Genomic DNA, 25455 nt, shown 5'->3' on the forward strand with positions numbered 1-25455 from the left:
CCACTCTTTGCCTTTGTAATTAGAGGAGAAGCAGGCAATGTCTTTGGGCCTTATTTATGTACTTGTAAAGTCTGTGCTCCTTGGTTTGAGGGTTCTGCAGAGGTATAATTAAAAGTTAGTGGTAAAACACAAAGCTATTAATACTGCTATGAAGTGAATAGTTGAACAGGAATTCTTGACCTTAATATAGTTGCAGGCATATAAGAAGCAATTAATGATGCCTGAAGATATTAAAGGACTTGTGTATTGTCACACAGCAAGCAAGTGGCTGTCTAAGGAACAGCACAAGGCATGCTAAAACCTTCAATACAGCGACTGGGAGCATTTCAGCTGAGAGAACCTTCACAACCAGACCAGAGCTAAATTTAATTACCCAGTGAAAACATGGTCATTTAGGTATTTCTGTTTCATAACCTAATTTTCTTGCTTTAATTATAAGAGAATAAGTAACAGTTCCTGCCTCAGCTTCTCTCTGCCTTTCCTTTACTCGCTCTTTCCCTCTTGATTTCTTTATTTTATTCTTTCTTTTATTCTCTTTTATAGTAGGATTTCTTCCCTCTTCTAAAAAGCCCTTGATTCTTTTGCCACTTGTCTTTTCTGAAGAGCCCTCTTTCTGTAGAGCCAATGCTGTTCAGCAGCAGTGGAGTGAGCAAGGGAGGATTTCTAAAGCTTGTTCTGTGGGTCATCTGCTGGTGGCACCCAAGTGGGTAGAGATGGGCAGAGACCACTAAAACCAGCAAAGCTTGGGATGAGTAATGCCCCAAGATGCTGTTCAGCCCCACTGCAGTTTTTTCTAATAATTCAGGCAAGGAAAAGATATCAGAAATTGTGAAGGTCAAAAAACAATGGTGCTGAGTGTATGTGCACATTTGCTTCTTATGAGGGACAGAGGGAGGAGACAGAACAAGGACTGTCCTTCTTCAGACTCACACTTCTAGTTTTGGCTTGAGGTCAGACCCTAAATCCATATGAGTATATTTTCTGGTCATAATCATTTAGAGTAAAAATTATACAAGAATTGTCCATGCAGCTGAGCCAAAAGTCTTGCCTAAACTTGATCTGGGTCTTAACATTGTCTCTTTGGAACCTCTCTAATTTAATATGAATTTGGACAGAAGTGGCTTCTTGATAGAGCCTTTCACCTCCAGGTCACCCTTTCAAATCCAATTCAGGCCTGTCATGACCAAATGTTGCTGCCATCTGACAGCTCTTCTGTGTCCTGTGTGAATTGCTGGCTTCAGTCCAGGGGCTGGTGAACAGGTGCCTGGATGCAAAACCTGCCAGAGCTGACATTAACTGGACGTCTCTGCAGAGGGGTCGCGCGAATCAGCCCGGCAGATGAATTAACACTTCACTTGCACTGTGGTGCTTTATATCTTCAAAGTGCTTTCCAAACGTCAGCTAATCCTCAGGAGGTGTTGTTATCTGCCCTGGCAGGTGAGAGAAGCGAGCAGATAACAAGCCAGGATCAGAATATGCATGTTGCTGACCTCCCACTCTGAGGCCAGGACTCCGAGTTCAGCTCCTTTTGGGGTGACTGATGGGCACACCAGAGTAGGGTCCAAGTTCCTGTTCTTCTGTGGGAAAAAGCATCCCTTGCTTTTTAAGGCAGGCAGGAAAGCAGTACTGCTGGGCTTCCATCCTCTTGCTGACCCACAGACAGAGGTCTCTTCTCCATCCACTCTGAGGCTCTAGGGAGTCATGCCACGTTACTCCTGCTATTAAGAGGTATCATTATTTATTATTATTTGCCATGAAACAGAGTTGGTAAATAGTTACATTTGAATAGCAATTGGGTTGGAATGGTTCATTCTGAGAGACAACAGCTCCTGGAATACCATTGAAATGTTCTGAAAAAAAATGCTTGAAGTGTTATGAAGAGTTGCTGAAAGGTCAACGTCAGTGATGGCAAGGGACACTTAAAAGACATTGTCAGACTGTAAAGGTGCCTACAGAAAAAGCAAAATTGTCTTTTGTGCTTCATATCTGCAAGAACAAGAGTGGTTCTAAACTGGCATGTTCTTTTCTCTGGAAGCAAGATGAGGAAACCTTTTTTTGCTTAAGGTTTTTTTAAAAATAGTAACTCCCTTTCCTACTATTAATTTCTTGTGTAAATAAATGCTTTGTTGCCATGGTGTTTACAGAGGTGAATGAGCAGGTGGTCTGTGAGATGATGAATGGAAGGAGAAAGATGTTGTCCCTATGGTTACAAAAGGGGAGTGGCATAAATCTGAAATAGTGCCTCTAATAAGGTGTGGTTTGCATTGTCTGAAAAAAACTGGGGTTGATTCTGTAGGACTGACTTGTCAAAGGTTATATAAAGGATAGCAGAGGAAAATGCGGAATGAATTAATGTTTTTTTAGGGTGGCAGGGGAAATATGGGGAGAAGGTAGAGCTAAGAAGATTCATTTGGTTAAAATTCATCTTACCAGGCATTCAAATGCAGGCATTTCAAGCTTGAAAAATGTGTGTACCATATCCAGACAGTTTGAATCCCACCTCATGTTCCCTTGGGAAGCCAGAAGGAGACAAGTGTCACACATCTCCAAAGAGCAATTCAAAGCACCAGGCACAATTCAATCGTGCTGAAGGGGGAAGGAGTGGTGCTTTGTAGCTGAATGTGGACTGCTGGCCATGTGATGCTGAATGCTCAGTTTTCCTTCATTTTCCTTAGGAGAACTTTGTGCTCCTGTGTTTTCTGGTGTCACCACTGCAAGTGTTGCCAAAATAACTAATCCTGAGGTAGCAATGTGTTTATGTCAAAAGGGATGTCTTAGAAACACATGCAAAATTTTCTTTTGAGATTCTTTGAGGAATTTTTATTCAGAGAGATACCTGAGGAAGCATCAAAGGAGCCATTCTTCTGGGAATTTCTGAATGTCTTCTGAACGAAAAGGGGCAAACTCCATCTGCTGAGCCAGCTGTTGAATGTCCATTTACTCCAAGCAGTGGTTTAGCAGCAAGAGCACAAACTCTGCCTGGAGGCTGTTCCCTTCCTTGCAACAAATGACAGCCCATGTTTAGTAGCTTGTGTAAAACATTGCAAGGAGTTTACCCCATCCCCTATATGAAATATTGGAGTGTAGAAGGCTTTTGGATGCCTCTCTCTCTAAACCACTTGCTATGCCCAAGAATTAATAAAATCCATATTGAAGTGACAGCTGGTGGACAGAGCTGGCTTCTTCCTGCATCACTTGTCTCTCTAGTGGCTCATGTTCTGGGCTCAATGCACATTTATCCTTTTATTACAGCATTTACTGACTTCTATTTATTTATTTATTAAATCTCTGTTTTCTTAAGAGTCATAATTGCACTGTTCAAAGTCTAAGTGTGGTCACATCAGCACTAGCTATTAACATACTTCTTTCCTTTCACTCTTTAATTACTGACCTTCCAAAAGGCATTCAGTGAAGGAAATAAAAGTGCAGGCAAATGAGAATATATTTTCTCAAAACTTTCTGTGCCATCATGAACCAACTTTTGTAATACTTTAACTATTTCCTCTCTTGACAATGCGAGTTTTTTTTTTCTTAATTCATTATTTCTTTCATTTTCACCACCCCCTAATTTATATGTATGAATTTTATATGTATATATATCCATTTCTCAAGCTGACAGAAACTTCAGACTAACTCAGTAGGAAAATGCATGTCACAACAATAGGGATTCAAATGAACTTTAGAGCAGAAATTCATTTGCTTGTTTATTTATGCTAGGTTTATATGGTAAGTGGTAAGAAGAGAAAAAAGCCATTCTTTTCAAGGGAGAGAATCTTTTCTTTCCAAAGAAGTGGGGTTCAATCATTGTCTGTGTCAGTCTAGTAAGTGATTTCTGTTTTGAGACTCAGAAAAGAAAGACCAAGTCTGCCTTTGTTTTCTGGAGCTCTGTAACCTGGGTCATCCAGGTAATTACAGCTTTACTTAAGAAACTGTGAGAGAGGAAAACTCTGCCACTGCTTGTAAGCACAAAGAAAAGACACTTGAGAGAATTAAATTGCATGATGACTTTTATAAGGCATCTGAATCATTTTGCATTCTACCTCTAAAGCAGAAAATGATGAGTTTAATATCATATTGTAGGATGTAGCTGGTAAGTCTTTCAGAAGGCAGCTGTGGTATCCAGAGCCATTGGAGTCTAGTTATTCATTATTTTCTGCATAAAGGCTACAGAAAATGTGACTATGAGACTTTGAACCACATCTAAATTTATTCCCTCTCTCACTTGCAGGTGCTGCAGCAAGAGAAGCCCTGGTGGGGGTGGGTTGTGGTGTGTAGATACTGGCAGATACCCTTGGGGCATGACAGCAGATAGCAGTGGGTTAAGTGTGTTTGCTGTGCTCATGTAAATGCAAACGTATGTTTATTTACTTAATTCTCCCACTAAAGTTCTCCTATCTCCAAGAGCAACAATTTCAGGAGGTCACCTCTCTGCTGACTTTGCTGAAATTGCCATCAGTAGGTGACATAATATATTTCATAAAATGTTAATTCTGTGATCTGACCTGAATTGCTGGAGATTAGTTAATTATGTCAAAATCTTCCAGAGTGCTTCAACTGAAATATAAAACTTTATTCCCCTGCTTCAATTTGTTGTATGGCAGTGGGGGAAGCAGTTCCTACATGTAAAGCACCTATGAATCTGAAGAGGAAGCAGAAATATGATAATTGTTTGGGACCATAGCATAATTCTTGTGAAGCTTGAGTGCCAACACATTCTCTGCTGCTTGGTCTACCACTTGAGGCACGTGGTGGCAAACTTTTAATGTCCCAGTGACTGAGCTATAATTGTCCATTTTAAGGCCACAATAACTTTGTGTCTGGGAATAAGAGGACTTTTTCCATTAGGAACTCATGTGTTATATCAACAATACACTGAATTATTTTGTTCTGTAATGGAGAATGCTGAACATGTTTCCCTTTGATAAAGTAATGAATGTGAGGAGGAGAAATGTGAAACACTGAAATGCTTTTCTGCTTACACACAGCAGTGTCTGGAAGTGGTACATCTAACTAGCAATTACTCTAGCAATGTTTAAAAACATGCTGAATAGGATGGACAGTTACAAGTTTGGACTAAATTTAGTGCACAGGAATGTGTGAAATAGAGATTTTTATGCGTTCATTTGGAGGCTAAGGAACAAAGACCAGAAAAAAACTCCAGATTAATAGTCATTGTGGGCTAATTTAAGAAATTATGTTTTAATTATCTTGAAATGGATGACTTGAAAAATGTTTTTTAACACTTGTTTGGGTGATGAGCTACCTGATTAATGCCACAGCTTCCAAATAAGGGATCTGGAAGCTTAATCTTTAGGTGAAGGGGACATCTGTGAAGGACACTGTTCCCTCACAAATAACCATTGCTACTAGATTATTTGAAAATAGTTTTAGTGAACAAGAAAAGATCTTCAAGGAAATTTCAGCACACCAGGAGACTTTCTAATAGTCTCTGTGACACTTCTACCAACAATTTTTTTGAGTGAAGGTCCTAGGAGAGTTTAGAAAATACTCCAGTGACACTGTGTTAGACTGGATAAATTGATAATTGAATACTAAGCTGAGGCTCAGGTCACTCATGTTCTGCAGGTGAATTTCTTGCTGGATAGCCTGTGGAAAATTATCTTAGTAATCTGTGCCTCTGCATCTGTTTGTGGCCACCTTCTTTTGGAAATAACTTGAAAACCATGAATAAATAAGTACACCATGACATACCACAAATCCTGCAGGTTGCACCAGCAATTTTATTTGTCTTAAGTCACAAATTATTCTAGTCCATTGTTATATATCTCACTGTGCTTCTCGATTATTTTATGTTAGTAACTATTTCCTATAAAGAATTCTGTCTGGTTGTTCTAAAATAAGTATGACTTAGGTCACTGACTTCTGTGTGAAGGACATTCATGCTTTACAAATACCCAGTTTAACTAGATTATCTGCTCACTTCATCAAATCACTGTTTTGAGACTCTACAACATGTTCTGTTTTATGGTGATATGCCAGTGTGCATCTGATCTCATCAAATTCTGTTTGTGATGGGGAAATTATCTCATGAAAATAGTATTACTTAATCTTGGTTTTTAATTTCTGTATGCTTGGAGAGGAAGAAAATCCTGTGTGGTGTTTCAGCCTGTCAATGCTAATCTTTCTCCTCAGTGCTGTATCTCCAAATAGCAGATGTGTGCTTTATTGCAGGGCTGGTCCTCTCTAGCACAGCAGAATGTTTTGGCAGGAGCAAACAATTCATTGTATTAGAGTCAAACACAATCAAATGTTCCCTTTCCTATGAAGCATGGTCAGATATTGATATTGCATTAGCTAACATTTTAACATAGCAGAGGCTTAATAAGATACATTATTACTTTCTCTAGGCTGTTTAATTAAAGTCAGCAGTCGCTGTGTATTGTACACTGGTTTTCTGCCAGGGGAAAGTAAATCTCTATTACATTAGTGTCACATACCAAATGATGTTCTCCCCCCATCAGAGGCTCTAGAAGAGCTGAGGCTGCTGTCACATGAGCTGCACGACCCAGCCTGTCTTCCTGTCACCCTGCATTGTCCCATAGCTCAGTGTTCCCCAGCAGCCCAGCAAGCTTTGTGTGCAGGAGATGCTTGGGGCTGCAGAGCTCCTGCTCTGCTTCAGTACAGGGAGAAGCACCACGAGCATCGTGCTGCCAACAGAGCTCTTCTCCAGCCTTCTCTTGGGATAGGAACATCTGAGCTCTGGGCACCAGGACAGCCCCAATGGCCCCGTGCTGGCCAGGGGACAGGGATGGGCTTGTCACATCGTTTGTTCAGGGCCAGAAGTTGTAAGAGTTTGGGGAAATTGGGTAATTCAGTGGCATCTGCTGTGGTATCCCTCTTTAGTGCTGGACAGTGCTGTTGGTGGCACTGTGTGTAGGGATCCAGGTGAACATCCCCTCTTTCCCACTGATGCCATGGGAAGGGTATGGGCAGAGCAGGAATTTCTATGCTAGGGGTTCTTGCTGTCTTCTTTTAAAGCAAGAGTTGGTGCAGAATCCTTGTAGGGAGCTACAAGCAGAGAGGTATTCCAGGCACTTGCTTTGGAGGGTTGTTCTGTTGAGTTACTGCTGGAAAGAGGAGGAAGACAAAATATTTGCAGTATTTCTCCTTATACACAGAAATAAACTGCACAGGAAATACTGGAGTCTTTTTTACACAGTTTTGAGCCTGTTTCACCTGGCAGAAAGGAACATCTGCATAATTCAATGCAGAACTGTACAGAGATGGCAAAGCTATGCCCAAATAATCATGCTCTAGAACTGGAAGGTGCATATTTTTATCACTGGCAGTAAGCCCTGTATCACAATGAAGGATGGTTTGGCTCTATTTTGCACAGTGTCCTGTGCAAAATGTTCCAATATTCTCAATAAAAGGTAAAGAAATGTCTGTCATGGTCCTTTGTTGCATTTCACATGCTCCCACAGGGAGGCAGGAATGGTTGTGTGCATCACAGTGAGATCTTCAGCGTGGCTCCCTGATGCTGGCACCATGGATGGGTTCAAGAATGGCAGGACTGGATTTATGGGAGGCTTCACCTGCATAACTCAGTTATGATTTATCTCGTGCTGAATGTTTTGTTGTTGTTGTTTTCCCTCAACAGAAGATTAACCTGGAGTTCTATATCGACATCCATGCCCACTCCACCATGATGAATGGCTTCATGTATGGGAACATCTTTGAAGATGAGGAAAGATTTCAGCGACAGGCTGTTTTTCCCAAGCTACTCTGTCAGAATGCTGAAGACTTCTCTTATGTAAGTCAGTTTTTCTTAATTATATTTTCCTAGTTTTTCTCTTTTCTTTTCTTTATGAGAAATCTCTGGCTTTATTTGATTGAGTGAATTTTATTTCAGTATGAATGAAAACCTACTTAAAAAATTTATTATTAGCTACCATCTTCCTTCTTATCCTTGCCTTATCCAGCAGTGGTAAGTTGTGATCTTATATATGTCATCAGACACATGAACAAAAGCAGGTTTTTCATCTGCTGTTTAATAACCTTTGGTTCTGAATTACTGGCACATCCTGTTTTTCTCAGATCTTTTGATCAACTGGATCAACTTTATTGTTCCAATAAATTTGAACAATATTATATTAATTTGTCAAATATTTTAATTGCATATTCTAAATAATAATATGCTAGCAAATAGAAGTAAAATTAATCAGATTGAAACAAAATATGATAACATCTGTTGAAAATTGTGGCAAAGGGAATGTATAATTTTGAAATTCTTTGATATTACCATAGAAAACTCTTCTGCAAGAGGATTTTCAATTGTCCAATACTTACAGCTTGGAGAGTGGGAAAGGGGAAGTTGGGTTCAAGGAACAGCTTGTTCTTACCCAAGGAGACCTCAGTGACTGAGTTTCTGGTCTGTACCTGGTTGTTTCTAAAACACATTAGGGGTAAGGGGCATTCACAGATAACAGCAATGAAAACCTGCAATTGACAGGAGTTTAGAGATTCTGTGCTCAAGTGTGGGATTTCTCTCTGCTGCTGCGGGAGATTAAGTGTTCCTCTTAGCACAAGCCTTGGTTGACAAAGGGAAAATCTTTGAGAAAATCACGTAGGAAATAGAAGACAATAACTAAATAAACAGCACAGTCTCCCTTTTGACTCTTGAGCAGAGTTCTACCTAGGTGCTGCTGGCACTGGGTGCATTCAACTTCCCCATGACATCCCACTGGTCTCTTGAGGCTGGAAGCTTTGCCCCTGCCATCCATCCAGGCCATTCTTCCCAGGGCAGATGAGCAGACAGAAGTGTTGGAAAAAGGGACAGCCACAAAGTGTTGTCTGACATGTGTGAAATGACAACGTGTCCCCAAGTAGGAAGGTCTGTTTTCTTGTTTCTAGCCTCCAGACATGTGGGTTATGTGACTCGTTGGAAGAATCAGGTGAAGAGAGGAAGGGAATCCAAAATTGGGGGGGGCGGAATGTGCTGAGGACTTAAAATAGTGTATGTAAATATGCCCTGCTGCTTGCTCAAAGGGAAGGGGGGAAGTGCATCGTTAACATTACCAGGCTGGTGTTTGAAAGTGTGGGAATGGACCACTGTTGTTACTAATGAATTTTCCAAAGCTTCAGGAGGTCTCATTTACATTGTATGCTGCTGCGGCCATTTGTTGGGATTATAATACTTCAGCAGCAGCACTTCAAGTGAAAACTGGCGGCTGCATGAAGTGTTGTCCATAATTGACTAGCTCCATGTCTTCACACAGCACAGAGACAATGTTCCATTATGTTATCCATTGACAGTATCATTGAAAAGATTACTCTCCTTAAAGCATCTGTCAACCTTGATTGATTTACAAGGGACAAAGCGCTGAAAAGGTTTGAAGTGCGGGTACAATTTTTGCCACCGTTTAGCATACATAATGGTTCTCCTTTGATGTCAAAAGCTCATCTTCTATTAATAATGCAGAGGGCTTTTGAATGCAGGCTACTTGTATGGAGTTCCACACTAATAACCTACTTGCTGTGAAATGGGATTCACTTTGGAGAAGCAGTCATTTGGGTTTTACATGTTCGGAATGAATCCCAACTCAAAGGGATTTCTTTCAGTGCTCTGCATGATTGCAGCTGAGCCCGGCACGGGTTAGGGAAGTCAGGCAAATCCTCCTCTGCTCCTCCAGCCAAGAATCTGGCAGGAATCACGCAGCCAGATGCAAAGGGGCATGAACAACAAGCCTGAGATGATGCGATCAAATGCCTTGTGCCGTTTTGTCTGGCAACCTTCTATTAATATACTTTAGAGTGCATTTCATGCCTGGGCTGCTTTCTTCACCTGTCATTTCCAATAGGCCTTTTTATTGAAATGGCAGTATCCAAGGGAGATTGGTGATTAGAGTAGGGGATGGTTAGGGGATTTGTACCCACATGCCTGTTACAGGACCAAAGGAGAGTCACCCAGTGTCTCCGTGCCCTGTCTGTTGGGCAAAACTTGCGACCCCACAGCTCTCTGGAAGGCTGACTGTGGTTCAGAGGCATAAGTTATGAAAGGGATCAGAAATTCCTCATTTGTACCTGACTTCAGAAAGCACAGGCCTGACTTTGGTTTAGCTGTCAGCATGTGAAAAGGAAAGTGAAAGAAGGGCTAGGATGTTTTGCTACCAGATAAATACATGAGACATTCTTTGGCAGCTGCCTGGGTGAAAGGGACAAAATGTGTAAGGAAAACATTTTATATTTTCTATGCTTAAAAATTATGTTTTTAAACACTGGGGAGTAAATGCAATCCATATGAAAGCTCTAACAGTGAAAGCTGACATACTCTTTTGAAAGGCTGACTTATTGCATTTTAGGAGCAGCTGTTGACACCATGTCTGAGTGCATTACACATCAGCCATGGCTTGGAATAGTTGCAGTTTTTGTAGGGATGTTCTTCATTTGACCTTTCTTGTTTGGAAGAGTGGATTAGTCATAAGGACCAGACACAAGCATTTGAGCATTTCAAGAACCTGCTAGTCTTAGAGGTGGCTAATTTTGACCTTTGTGGCAGTATGAGAGGAGACCATCTGTTCTCTCTGGTTCGTTTAAAAGAAACAACTGCAGCCATTCTTGGGTGGCTTTATCACTTTGCAAAGATTGCTTTTCTTTTCAGTTAAAGGATAAAGACCAGCCAGAGGTACTTGGCCAGATCCAGTCAGTTTGGCTTCTTTTTTTTTTTCTTTAGACTGTGAACTGGTGGCACTTGGGATACCTTTGAGTTTTCATTCAATTTTCTTGTATTCAGCCTCTCAGCAGAGAACTTTCCTTAGAAACACTGTTTGGCCTTTGTGTGCCATGGTTAGCCAAAGACCCTAATAATATACTTGGGGTCCCATTATGCTGGGTAACTGCTGAGGAACTCCACAACCCTAAAAGCTTCCAATCATGCTGAGAAAGAGATAGCAAGTGGGTGAGAAATTATTTGCTTGAAGAAATTTGAGAATCAAACTTGGATGTCCCAAGTGCTAGTCTTGTTTATTTGTCAGCAGTTCCCTATCTTATGTCATGCTCACACTCAAGAGTGAAGTCTCTAGACAGCAACCCACCCAGTTTCCTTTAGGGAAGCATGTTGTTGACTCCAATGCCATAACACTGTGACCTAAAACATATTTTAGGGACTATCATTGTGCCAGCAATATGAGAAGAGGCAGATATAGAACAATTTGCACTGGTACTTTTTGTGGTGGTGTTTTGTTCAGTTGTTTGTTTGTAGTTTGGATATCAAACACAGAGCAATGAAGAAAAATATTTTAATCTCTTTATGTCTTCTTTGCTGCCTTTCTTTGATCCACAAACTCTAGATCTGCTGTTCTCATTTTCACAACATCCCCCCATCCAAGCTTTCTTAGGAAGATGTGTTTGTTCCAGCAAACCTGTTCCATTCTACCTTTGGCAGCCTCTCTGGGCTGGTATGATTTACCCTGGCTCTGAAGGCACTGGTGGTGCAAGTGCTTGAGGCAGTAATATGAACACTGAATGATCAAATCCCTATAATCTGTTCTGAAATAACAAAAAACCCAGCTTGTACATGGCTGGACAAGGAAGGGGAAGCAGTAGAAAAGTTGCCTGGAATTTATCCTGAAGTAAAATCCATACTCGCTTGCATCACCACTTCCTAAGTGCCTCTCTGCTGTTTTTGTAAAAAAAGACTCTTATCCCAGAAAGGTAAAAGCTTCCTGTGTTCAGGTAGGTTTTGTTAACATCATGCAAGCTTAACAGATCTACTCAGAAATCTCTTAAAACCTGAGCACAACAAATTATCCTGCCTCCTTTTTTGTAGTCTTGTACCAAGGTATATACAGGAAGACAAATACAGCTATTATATACTTTAGCACCCCTCTGGGATGCATTTCTGCTTGCTGCTTCTTGGACGTGTTGCTCCATAAATTTATTTATTTATTTATTTATTTATTTATTTATTTATTTATTTATTCTGGAGGCTGGGTGAGTCAAGACAGGAAATGTTTTTCTGGTGGCACAGGGAACAGACTGTGAAGTCTGTCCTTCTCTTGTTACAGGCTTTGGTCTCCCAAGGACTCTGTCTTTTGGAGCCTCTCAGTGAAATGAAACTCTTCCATTATGTTGTGCTGTACCAATTCCCCCTCCTTGTATACAGAGGATTGAATTTGTATTGAAAAGAAAAGGAGAGGGGGGAAGTGTTGGAATAAATGGATTTTCTTTCAGTACATTCTTGCCTTGTTGTTTGTGCAGATAGGAGTAGACAGCTCCTTCTCCATCCCCACACAGGTAGAAATTTAGAATGTACACAGAAGAAACAAGTTTTTATAGCAATTTTATGGTTTATTTTCAAAGAGCAATATTACTCTTACCTAATATCAACCCTCTGGGAGCAGGTGACATCCTCCCAGAGCAGCAGCAATGAAAGGAGATGCTGCAGGTTCTCTCTCATGCAAGTTCCCTCAGATGGGACAAACTGTGCTGGGAAGGAAGGACAGGAAGGGAGTTAAGAACTGGACACCTGTTCCCCTGGCAGGATATCTTTTTGGGTATTACCTTTCTAACCACATTATATTTTAATGTGTGTAGAATACACCTCTGGCTCAGAGAACTGTTCTGGAGTAGTAAGAGAGCCAAGAAGGAGTGTGAGCACTGAATTGCTCTGGGAGCAGCTTTCTGTCCCACATTAGGAAGGTTGTGATCTCCTGATTTAGGCCTGCAAGTGAGGAGAACTCTTTGCCACAGAGAAAACCATTTTTTCTGCAAACTATTCAAAGCAACTGGGTGCATGATGGCTGTATTTTCCTTTTTGCTTCTCATTGTCCTAGTTTTCTGTCATTTGTATAAATGATTATGAAAGCACTCCCAGGAGACCACGCTCATGCTCATAAAAGTATTGTAAAGAGAAACATTGCAGGCTATTGCTAGAGGCTATTTTATTGTATATTTTGAGGAAATGTCTCGTTTTCTACTGACAAATGGAGAAAGTGAGAACTCCAGAGACCTGAGTTATTTTCTAAACAGTGTGGTTATTCTGTAAAGCTTAGACTAAAAAATGCCACCATTGGCATCTTTGGGGGAGGAGGTGCTCTGAGAAGCAGAGGCTGCTGCTAGTAAAAAAAAAAAAAAAAAAAAAAAAAACAAAAAAAAAAACAGGGAGAGAAAGCAGGCCTTTCCTTCATTATTAACCTGACACATTTTCAGATCCCTTATTTGTGTGCACCACTGGCCACAGCTTAAAAAGGAAGATAAGGGCTCTTAAAAGGGAGAGGAGTTCCAGCCTAACTCTGGTTAATGGGTGACAGGATAATGTTTGAGTAGATGACCTTGTCACTTGTGCTTAAGGGAACTTGTGGTGATGGGGAGATGCAGACTCACTAAAGAAGGAGCTGAGAGGACCTGAGGAAGGATGTTTTGGGATATATGTGTGTGTTCAGGATGGCAGATCCAGTTACAAGGGACTCTGAGGTTTGCTTTGAGGATGGGGTGGAATCTGCCTTCTCCTCTTATTCTTTCCAGGTGGGCTGTGCTGGGCTGCCCAGCTCTGTAGGGAAACCCTTACCTGGCTCTGTGAAGGTCTCAGGCCATCTCTACCCTGCTTTGTTTGGCTGCAGGTGTTGTTTAAGGAGCTGTCCCTCAGGAGAGCTGCTGGTTTGATTTGGATTCCAGTCATGTTAGCTGCTGTGCTAAAGCCAGCAATCTCAAGAAACAGCTTCAGAGCTGTAGCACCAGGGGATGTGGGAGCTGGGAGTACAACCAGTTATGGTGCACGTGGGGAAGGGTTCTGGGGAATGGGAAATGCAGGCCAAATCCCCACACTGGTGCTGGTTCAAGGTGCAGAGACCTCCATCAGTCCTGGAGCTGTACAGCACAGATATTAATGAGCAGTAAAAAGTGCAGCTATTGCACTTCTTGCAGGTGAAATCCTGAAGCGTGAAAACCAGTTACTTGTCTAGCTGCAGAATTTATTAAAAAAAAAAAAAAGAGAACTAATTTGGTACTTTTGGTCTTTAGGCATAAAGTGAGAGCTTATAAAGCTCCCTCCTTCCAACCTCTCTCCTAATGACCATGCAAATATGTGTTTTTATCACAAAACTTAAGCAGACATGACTGAAGGACACTTGGAGGGGGAAAGAGCTGGTGTTGCTTCACTGCACTTTAGAGGGATAATGAAGCCCCTCAGGGAGCAGGTGTGTGTGTGGTGACAATGTACCTTTAAGCTGTTATTTCTCTGAGGAGAATTGCACTTTAAAGCCTGAGAATGTGGTGCTAGGCAGGTTGTGTTCATGGTACTCCTACAACAGTGATGTTGTCTAAGGAAGGGTGATTGCTTTCCACTAAGCAGAAGGAAGAAGGCAAAAAGAAACAGGGAGAAGAATGAGTAAAAATCTTTTAGGACTCAAGGTTGTTTGGTCTTCAAGTTTCAGTTTTAGGTATTCTTACATTCTTGGTGCAGGTCAAACTGTTCCAGGTCTCCTCTGCCTTTCTTTCCTCAGATTTCTGCAAATCAGACTCTAGATCAGATAATATTCCCCAGCTAAACCCAAACTTGTCTGCCCACCTCAGTGTTTCCTACCAGGCACAGAAGTTATGAAAATGCTGTCAACTGCAGAGCCTCCCGTGAGAGTGAGTGAGCCCTATTCACAGGAATATCAGTCCAGCCTGTTCCTAAGGGACCTGGAAAAACTTCAAACAATGGAATTCCTCTTTGAAATGATCCTGAACTTTTGTAAACCTCCTCTTCCCAGATTTCAGTAGTCACAATTGATTTTGAGATGAAATAAGTTTTCTTCCTGTGCATCAGAAACACGGCTAAGCTGCAAGGTGAGATGAATCGTGGAGTAATTTGGAACTCTATTCCCATTCCATCACACCTCTGCTCCCAGAATCCTTCCTCTTTGGCTGCTCCCTCCTTCAGATCAGCTGTCTGCTTTGGGGATTGATGCTGACTGTAGCTTGTTAAATAAATTGGAAGAAGCCTGCCTGGTAGCAGCCTCCCAAATGCCATGATTTCCAAGTCTCCAGACCCAGCTGGCAGGGAGCTGATGATAATTGATCACAAAAAATACCAAAGCAAGTACCCAAAAAACACCAAACCAAACCAACACATCTATTTTCCAGTCTATTATAGAGTTAAGAGACTTATGTTGGCTTTTGAAGTGAGAAGTTTGCTCAGTGCTTCCAGAGAAGTAAGGAGGTTAAGTGTTGCTTGTAAGACAGTTTGGCAGGGTCAAAGCAGTGACAGGTGGACAGATCATGGCAGGAATCAGCTCTATCTGTAGCAAAGATTCCAAAGCCAGTGCATTTCTGTGCCCTTTCTCAAACTTTTGCAGACTTTAATAAAGCATTCTAGAAAATGAGAGTGAGTGAGTTATAGCTGATACTGTAAAACTGCTCTCTGAGATGGATTTGACACTGCCTGGGCTCCAGTCCATCTCCCAATGGCACGTCTATTCTTCCTTGATGACAAGTGTGCCATTCCGTTTTTTCTAGAGCACTAACTTTTTTATTATCACTTTTTTTTTTTGCCACACCAGGGCACTGAGTTGAGGGCTCATAGAGGTCAGACCTGCTTTGGGAAAAAAAACCTTTCTCTTCAACTATAAGACAGCCCTGGTGATGCTGTAAATGGGTCCTGGTTCCACTTAGCCATTGCTGGTGTTGATCACTGAAGAACATGAAACAACTTGTATGCATAATCCCAGTTTACCCCAGTAGGTTAAGTGTTTATTTCTGAACTGTAGAATGAGCAAAATGTGGGCAGTTTTACTGGGTTTGGGGTGGGGCTTTTAGGAGTAGTTATGTTCAGTTGTGAAACACAGCTATGGAAATGGCATAGGCTGACCCAGCATATTTTTAATTGTATGTTGCAATATAAAACCATTTTCTTATTATGAATCCTCTTAGTGTTTTTTTCTCTGCTTTTCTTCAGGAAAGATTCCTAACATAATTTTATGATTTTTGAGCATGCAGTTGTACATGCTACATCCATTTGTATAACATTTACTGGACCTACATTGTCTATATATATCAGAAACTTTAGGGAAGATTCCTTTATTCTGAGTTTCATGCAGATACTTTGTTTCTGAGGAGAAGTGATCATCTGGGAATCATTCATGTGCACACTAGAGCTCAGATTTTTGAAGATATATGCAGTTTGCTATTCCTTCCACAGGCACATCCATAATCAGTTGTGTTGCAGGAGATGTGAACAGCTGGTAAAAATCTCTCTCTTGAATTTCGGGAACCTCCCTGGACCTTGCTATGCCAGAATTTCATCTTCTGCATTCTGTCAAAGCCTGTGACCAGACTCCTGCCTGGTTGGCATTTTTCTGATTGTTTTGTGCTTTTTTTTTTTCTTTTCTTGCTGGTTTGGGGAAACACCTTAGGATTGGTCAGAAATGATGTTCAGTCCTTACCCTGGATCCCATGTTAGGAGCCTGGCAAGGCCTGACTTACACTGTGGTCATACCTTGCTCCTTTCTTCTTAATGTGTCAAGCAATTTCAGAAGATGACAAAGATTCATTCCCCAAAAAGTTCTGGATGAGAAGGTCCCTTTGTCCTGCCATCGGTGATAGGTAGAATGAGGCTCCCATCCATCACTGGCTGGACACAGCCTGCTTGACATTTCATTTCCTTTTGTTATCCCTTCTTCCACTCAAGAGTGGATCCAGTTTTACTGGCATTTGCCTCCAATTTCTCCTTTTGTGCAACCTGAGGTTTTCAGGTGCTGAAGGAAGCCAAGTCCCGTCTGAGGTCACACTGTGGAGGAGGCCCTGCCAGCCAATGCTCCCACCATGCAGGGCCACTCAGAATCCAAACCCATCAAGGCTGCAAAGGGTAGACAGGGCAAATTCAATCTCAGATGTGTGAGAAATGTCCTCTTTGCCTTTTGGAGCCTCTCTTGTGACTGCCAGAGGCATGCAGAGGCAGTCAGCACCCTGCCACCGCTGTGAACGGGACTGCCCAGTGCGCTCATTCCAGTCACTGTTGGTGGGAAGGGGGAGCAGGGCTGAGGAGCCAAGAGTACCCCCCAGCCCTGGGGGAGCTGCCCAGGCCATGGAGCTCACAAACTGCCTACCAGGGGGCTGAGTTCACTGAGGAGACACACTGGGGGACACCAGCCTTACTGGACCATTGAGTGTCCTTACCAGCCAAGGGACAGGGATTCTGGCACTTCGACAGGTCTGACCAAGGGCCAAGATCCTTTTCTGCTTTGAAATCACTCCAAAAAGAATTTACATGCTTTTTTTTCTTTCTTTCTCATTTCCTTCCATGCATCTTTGTCTGCTGCAATGTATGAATAAGGTTCAGAAATGTCTCTGTAGTGCCTTGCTGTTCACTGCCATTCCCAGTAGGGAAACTGGTCACACAGTTTGACACTCAGCACAACACGGGGAGGAGAAATGAAGCCTGGTAGGAAGGTCTGGGGAAGCTCCCACTAATGCCTGATGTGTAGAGAGAGGGTCAGCACACCCTGAAGCTCCCAATGTGTTTGAAATCTGTTTTTTTCTGGTGAGTTTCTTTCCACCAGAAAGTAAGGGAATCCTTCATCCTTCCTTCTCTGCTCTTTTAACACTGGATTTCTTGACAGCTTCTAGTTCTGTGGATAGCTATTTGTTCACTGAATTTCCTCACACCAGCTGGAAAGCAAAGTCCTTCTGTGAGCTTTAATGTATCTGTGTGTTTTAATAATGCATTACTGTTGATTTTATACAAATATCACTCTTTAAGAACTTCAAAGTCCTTGGTGTTCCCCCCACCCTCCAGACTGTACTTCTCACTGCTGCTGTTGTTAACACTCCCATGTGTTTCAGCCTTGGAGTAATAAATATTTGTTTAGCTGTTCTCCTGCTGTGCCTGCTCAGTGCATTTGTTTAATGATGGCTTCAGTTTAGCTTTGCAAAGGGGTTTAGGGAAATAGATTCTCCCAGAAAAGCAAGAGACTCATTTTCAGACAACTTTCCCTGTGTCCGTGCCCTCCTCTTGCCACCCCCACCCCTTTTTTCCCCAGATTAGGGTTTGATTAAAGAAATGTGCATGGGAAAAACTTCAAGATTGGCTGTGGTGAGGAGTCAAAGTTTTGCCAGTTGTTTTTTTTCCCCCCACTCCCTTTATCTTGACCTAAAACAGTGAGAAGAAGGTTAGACTCAGCAAGTACCTGCTGTTCTTTCTTGTCATTACCTAAATTTTCTTTAATCTGTAGTTTTCTTCTTCTCCTATAAAATACCAAATCATATTTTGGTTTATAACACTTGCTCTAGAGCCAGGCCCAAGCTGCTGTTTTAAAACATGTATTTGTCATATTCTACCCCAACCTTCTTGAGTCAAATGAGAGATTTTGTCTTTTACTCAAGACACCAAGTTGGCCTATACCATCAGATTTTTTTTTCAAAATGAGGACAATGATAACCTTTAAAATCTACATTTTTGTACCTAAATAAAGGGTCAGCTTTTTATTCATTGGAAATTCAGCACCACTTGGCAAAGAAATGAACAGAGGATTTGATTAATGCTTTTACCATTTCAAGTAATTGTGTACAGCTGAAACTCTTCTATTAAACAAATACCCACAAACATACACACAAAAAAAGGAACACAGCTCCCCACCCCCCAAAACAAAACCAAAAGCCCCAAGCCACATAATTAGTATTATAAAAATTCAAACTCTGAAAAGTTCTTACTTTTGGTGAGTTTGTTTGCGTTTTTTTACCATTCATATAGTTCTTACTTTTGGTGGGTTTGTTTGGGTTTTTTTACCATTTATATAACTGTCTTGATAATATTTAAACTACTTATGCTTCACTTTTGAAATACGCCAAATATAATTTTGCCAATAAGTAGATTCAACTTCTACTAGAAAGCAAAAATCACTTCAGTGAAGTAACACGTCAGACTCTTTTTTCATATATTTCCAGCTGACAAGGTTTTAGCCTATTGCAGATTTTTTTTTAAATTATGCTTCAGTGCATGACCTGACACTTGTGTCGCTGAGTTTCATCTGACTACAATCACTCTGGCCCTCAAAGTCATCCCACTGCTTTTTTATTTGTATGATATTCAGAACCTCCTCCATAATGATGATTCATTCCACAGTGTGTCATCAGCAAATTTTGTTGGCGTGGTCCTCCTTTACCGTGCCAAGAACTGTGATGAAAATATTATGTAAGATTTAGCTCAAGAATCATCTATTAGGAATTCTACTCATAACTTTCTTTTAGCCTGATTAAGATAATGGGAAATAGGAGAAGGATTTCATGTGTAAATGCCATCCCAAAACCACAAACTGTACTCAGTAGATACTTGTACAATTTGTTTTTTAACGTAGTTGATGAGATTCCATAATCTTCTCAAATGTTCCATATCAGTAACTGAGTCTCCTACTCACTGAAGTACTTCTATCCCTAATGTCTTCCCTGAGTCACCTCCTCCCACATTTTTTCTTTGTTTTTCCTGTGCCAAATACAGCCTCAGAATTAGCTTAGTCCCTTTGTGAGTGATGTTTCTGCACACAAAGCCCAATATCCTGTCCTGAGCCATTTGTTGTCCTGTTCCTTTGTTTCCATCAGCAGTTGGTGCTCTCATGCATTAAAAAGTTCCACTGCAGGCATTTGTTTGAACATGAAGCACCTTACACTGAAGTTGGTGTTCACTTGGCTCAGGAAGCAATCCCCTGAGCATGATCATCTTCCTCTGATTCTGAAATTTAACTGAGGCCAAAGCTTCCCTCCATCTCAGGATCTCAGTAGCCTTTTGAAGGTTCCTTTTTCAGGAAGCCAGAGAACATTCCCTCTTGTAGACCTGTTTAAGTATTTTATCCCATATATCAAATTAACAGTTAATTTTCCCTACATTCCTTATGAGTGCTTTACTTCTTCTCCCACAGGTATTCAGAATATCCTGCAGGCTTCTGCTATGTAATTTGGCAGAAATTATGATATCTACGTAGGAGAATGCATTCTGTGTACAAATTACCACAAAGTTAAATATTATGTTACTAAAAAGACAAGTTGAATTTGGAAACATCTATGTATAATGTTAATAAGAAACCCAATTCCATTTTATTCTAATTAAGCTGGAAAACCTTCCTTTTTACAACATGAGAGAGAGTTCAAGATATTCAGAATGTTAATAAACCCACAGGTATTTCTACTTTTTATATCTCCTGGTATAGAGTATTTATCAAGAATTATTGCTCATTTCAGTATTAACTTGATTTTCTCTGTCTAGAGAAGTTCAGTATTTTGAACCATTGCACCCCATTTCTTAAAAACAAAGGGAATTTTATTTTCCCCAGGTTTGGTAAGAGATGGATTTCATAAATATTCACATTGTGTTAGCTGGAAAAGGTAGCAGCCATAAGGCTCCATAGGAGGACAGTGGACAGCTCAAAGAATTCACCATGGGTACAATGACTGAACAATGAGCTGTGTTAAGGGTTCCTTTGTGTTTCAGTGAGAACATAAAATTCTTACAGCAGGATATATAATGATCTTTTATCCAACAGATCCAAGTTGGATCTTTTTTTTTTTGTGGTTGTCACTAGCTTGTTCTGAGTCCAGATTGGCTCAGTCTAATGGTTATGAGGTTTCTGAATAGGGTCTGAAAATCAAAATGAAATCAGAATCCATTTTTCTGTCTAGCTGGTAGGAACAAGCTCTGAGACTTCAATCAACCTGAAGATGAGCTGCCCTTTAGTCTCCAGATGTCATCCCTTCAAAGGAGAGCTAAAACTCATTTATGGAAATGCTTGGAGTCCTCCCCTCCACCCCTCAAATGAATAGTCATAAAGCTGTAGGGTTCTTAAAGCCAGATCTTCAGTAACAGCACAAAATACTGCCTTTTATACTGTGCTGCTACTGCTGTAGAATAGTGAGGTAGATTTTTCCACCCAGAGAGCAACACCCCCTTAACATTTAAGTTAGTGAAGTGGAAATTTCTGTGACCTAATTTACGAACTAGTCAAATGTCTTAGGTGAGAAAGTTTCACCAAAACATAAATGCCACTGTATTTTTGCTTTGATTAAGAGTCCAGGTTGAAGTGATGGGGGAATGGTGATGGTAAGGGGAATAGTATGATACAAGGGAATAACACCAGAGAATGCAGTGGAGACAAAGGAATGCAATATCCAGGTAATGGTACAGCTTAACTCCTGAGCAAGGGGGATCTGGAAGGCTCACTTTCAACTCCTGCATATGACAGCCTTGCTTTGTGCTACCTGAGAGGGAAGAGGAAAAGCTGATATTCATGGTGACCCCAGATGAATTTTGTGAGAGTCTGTGAGGCATCATTTATAGCCTATGTGCCAAAATTGTATTTCCCCTCCAGGCCACGGTCAAAAACCAGAGCAGTGTACACAGTGTAAATGAGATCTGGCAATGTGAGTGAAGCTGCTCTCTCTTCTTAGAGACTCCTTCCCTTGCTTCACCCCTGAGCTCTCCTCGTGTCCCTGTGTTCTTGCCTCTGCAGTCCAGCACGTCGTTCAACAGGGATGCTGTGAAAGCTGGGACAGGCCGGCGCTTCCTTGGCGGGCTCCTGAATGACACATCCTACTGCTACACGCTGGAGGTCTCGTTCTACAGCTACATTTTGGCTGGAACTGCTTCTGCTGTGCCCTACACCGAGGAAGCCTGTATCCTTTTGAAATCCATCCTCTTGCAGCACACGTGAAGCAGGTACTTAAGGTAAATACTTCTGTCTCCATAAGAGTTTGCTGAGATAGAAACACACACAAGTGGAAATGTGAGTCTGCTCCTGATGCTTTAATTTCCCTCATATTGATTCTCCATACTGTGGAAATTCAAGAAGAGAAAGACATTAGATCAAATAAGCTATTTCCCTCTTGTAGGAGATTGTCTCACACACTTGTTATAGGAGCTAGTCCTGGAGAGTCTGTGATCCATTCCCTTCCACAGTCTTCCATGTCTTTCTTCATTTCTGTCCTTATTCCCTCATTAGCCCTGTGTTTGTGTTATTGTTTTAATAGCAAGTTGAGAGTGCATCTTTAGTACTGAGTAAAATATCTTCTCTGCCTTTGAACTGCAGCCAAAAGGATCCATTAGGTTCTGCAGCTGCCTCGAGGACAAATCTTCAATGCCAGTTGACAAAGAAATAGAAGTCAAATTGTGAAAACAAAACCATCAAAGTTGTTGGCATTTTTGAGTGCTCAAATAGAAGTGGTGTCTCATTCCTCAGAAAACACATATCCATCTGGCTATCTCAATGTATCAGCAATTTGTAGAATTGTTCTGACTGGTCTTATGATCTGCTTTTATGTTTTTCTTTTTCTTTTTGTCACCATGCTCAATCAAACAACCAGTGCCCATACTTCAATGCTGGGTATGTTATTTCATTTTGTCATTCTATCATGGCAGCTTTTGAAATTTCCACAGGTTTAGAAGCACTGCAGAGGGAGAGAGATTAGCTGTGATTGCCTATTTACCTCTCCACTGAATTTTGGAAGTTGGGGATAGCAAGGGAGAAATTTTCATATGAGATATAATTCTTCACCATCCATGTATATGGGCTCTCAGTGTGGGAATAAGAGCAAGAAACAGGGAGCAGGAAAAGAAATTGTCATTTGGGCTTTTCTGGTTTGACTTCTGCACTGAAAGTGAAATTTGGGAGAAGGAGGGAGATGAATATATTAAAGTGATTTACCAGGCTTGAGCATTTGGAATAGAAGCTCTTTTTTCCCCAGTAAAGTTAACTGAAGGAAAAGCTCTTTGCAACATGCACAAACGTAGTATATCTTGCCACTGTGGAAAAAAAAATGTTGCTACTGTTAGGTTTACGTTTTTATTTTCTTAAATTGGTATTTTGGTGTTTCAAGAACCTGTGCCTGAGTTTTACCTTTAATTTTCTTCCTCACTGTGTGCTCATTGTGCTGAAAACTGCTTATTTCTCTTCCTTATTTATCAAGAATAGTTTTTATGGTGAGGAATGGCAAGAGCCCCTGCACACATGAGATCATGATTCCCTGGGATATGTTTTCCTTCATGACTGGTAGATCAGACTGGCTTAGTTTCCCTTTCCATAAAGATTTCTGGTCTGTGCTTCACATGGCAGAAGTTTCACCTGTGGGGTCCAACATCTCCATTTGCTTGGCTTGCCTTGCCTGCTGCAGGCAGAGATGCTCCATTCCCTGTTCATTCCATCAGCAGCTGGGGCACAGAAACCAGGCTCCAGAGCACAGAACCTTCTTGGAGCTGGAGTAGGGAAAGCTCAAGCAGCAGCTTGGTTTCTGCAGTTAGGGTTTCACCCAGCTGAATGGAAAAGGAGGAGAAGCAGATTTTGGTTGGCCTGGCAGACAGCAAGCAGGGGGAGACTCTTTGCCCATGGAGTATGCTCCACTGGCATTTTGCCTTGGAAGGTTTCATTATTTCCTTTTCAAGGTAGGAATTCTATCCAGAGAACTGCCTCTGAGATCTTTTCCTCATGTGTGCAGTTTTCTAGTTAGTGGAAGAAATGGAGCTGCTTGAAATATTCTCTAGACTTGTCTGATCCAACACAGGAGTAGCCACTGGATTTATGCACATCCTGTCCTGGCAGGGGAGGAAGTTTCACATCACTGAAGTGCCTATGACTGAAAGTAAAACAATTGCAGAACATTCCAATTTAGCCTGAACAGCCCTTCCAAGCTATTTGCAAGTCAGTGATTAATTAATGCTCAGATTTTTTAATGGACCTGAACCAAAGACACAGTCAGTCAGTTCATATTGGCCTCCAAGGACAGGGCTGTTTCTATTAGCTATCTACTTACATGCAGGCAGCAGCTCAAACAAATAAAGAAAGAAAACACAGCAAGCCCAAGAACTGTGACTTGATAGTGCAAGTATTCTGGAAATCTGCCTTTAAAGATGTATTTCTTAGAACTTTGTTCATCCCACTGTGATGTTATTTGGTTGTATGAGTCTTTTTCCCTTTCCCTTTTTCCCTTTCCCTTTTTTCCCTTTCCCTTTTTCGTTTTCCCTTTTTCCTTTTCCCTTTTTCCTTTTCCCTTTTTCCCTTTCCCTTTTTCCATTTCCCTTTCCTTTCATTGGTTATAGGATGAGGGAGGCTAGGATTGTTCAAAGCTTCTACCGTTGAATTAAGAAGTGCAGACTGAGATTCAGCCTCAAATTCAGCTCACCCATGACCATGAAAAGAGATTACAAAGTGGATCACACATCCAGAACTAGCCACTAGCTCCTTTTAGAGAGCAAAACCAATTAGGATCCCCGGATTCTGCAAAATATTAATTTAGCCTAATGTTGTTCCTGTTGACAGGTAGGAGAACAGAACAAACTCTGAATAGACTCGTGTTTGCATTGGTGACAAGTAATGATACCTGTCAGCTTCTTTTCTTTACAGCATTTGTGGCAAATAAGATCACAGTACTACTCACTTTCATGCCATTATATAAGTGGATTAGGTTTTGTTGGTGGGTTTTTTAACTCTTTGTCTTATTCAGGTTTTACATGCTAGCTCTGTGATCCATAGAAACCTCCATGTGACAGTAATAGATATATTTTAACATTGGGTGAGATTATCCTTTTTTCAGATTTGTATGATTGTCTGAAATATACTTTGTAATTTTTGAGATAAGTGGATATCTTACATGCATGAAAATGGAAGACAGACTTTCAGTCTAAGTGTTTGAATTCTTACCGTTAGTGTGGACAGCAACTTTTTTCAGTAAGAAAAGTAAGAAAAAAAGGATAGGGAGATATCATTAGAAGCAGGAATCAGTTTCAAATTACTCCAGTTAGTATAACTGAATGTTCTAAATTAATTGGCTCAGAATTTAGAGGATGACACCTGGAATGTTCTAAAAATAAGGTGGCTACTGAGGCTGCACTGTTTAAATGAAATCCAGGAGGGAAGGGTCTTCCTTCAGCCTGTGCACGGTGTTTATGTTTATGGTGGGATAACATTATGCAGAGTGTTGAGTTTCTGGCCTTTTCTAACACAGAGAATTAACATGATTGCATCAATGTCTCAGGCCTTGATTGGCATGGTATCACTAATGGCTACTGCTGGAGTTCCTCTTGTATTTTCATCCAGCAAACAAAGCACTTAGACATTCCTGCAGAGCTGTGTGTGTGCCTGCTGGCTCTGTGTCTAACAGATACATACCTGGAGTGTGAGAAACATTAGGGGCATGTTCTGTAAGCTCTGCAGTAAACCCTAGATAACATGTGCTGCAGATAGCAGTGAATGGACTCTGTTTCAAAGTCACAATAAGAGGATTGTGGGCTTGTCTGTTACTCGCCTGGAAGTGGACAGAGAAACGTTTAAAACCCTTCTCACACATGCACACATTTGGTGGTAACTGATTAAAAAAGGCAGCACAACAACAAGTTAGCTCAGCGCCAGGTGAAGGAGCTTTAAAATGAGCTGATATGCCTTCCATTAAATTCCATGTTTTACTAGGCATTTACAGGGCTTATGACATGAGGCTTGTAAACTGCTCTGTAGCACTCACCAGCAGCAGCTGAGCTGTCTC

General features: G+C 41.2%; 1 protein-coding gene across 2 annotated transcripts in view; it reads left to right on the forward strand.

Annotated features, from left to right (window-relative positions):
- Positions 1 to 25455, forward strand: part of LOC110469882 (BEN domain-containing protein 5) — an 876525-nt gene that overhangs the window by 775873 nt on the left and 75197 nt on the right. For both annotated transcript variants that reach the window (XM_077785357.1, XM_021529103.3), the window contains exons 10-11: positions 7622 to 7774; positions 21438 to 21600. In XM_077785357.1, the coding sequence (XP_077641483.1) occupies positions 7622 to 7774; positions 21438 to 21600 (316 nt within the window). The remainder of the gene's footprint in view (positions 1 to 7621; positions 7775 to 21437; positions 21601 to 25455) is intronic.

Source organism: Lonchura striata, chromosome 9, assembly GCF_046129695.1.
Source record: "Lonchura striata isolate bLonStr1 chromosome 9, bLonStr1.mat, whole genome shotgun sequence".
In the NCBI taxonomy this organism is placed as follows: domain Eukaryota; kingdom Metazoa; phylum Chordata; class Aves; order Passeriformes; family Estrildidae; genus Lonchura; species Lonchura striata.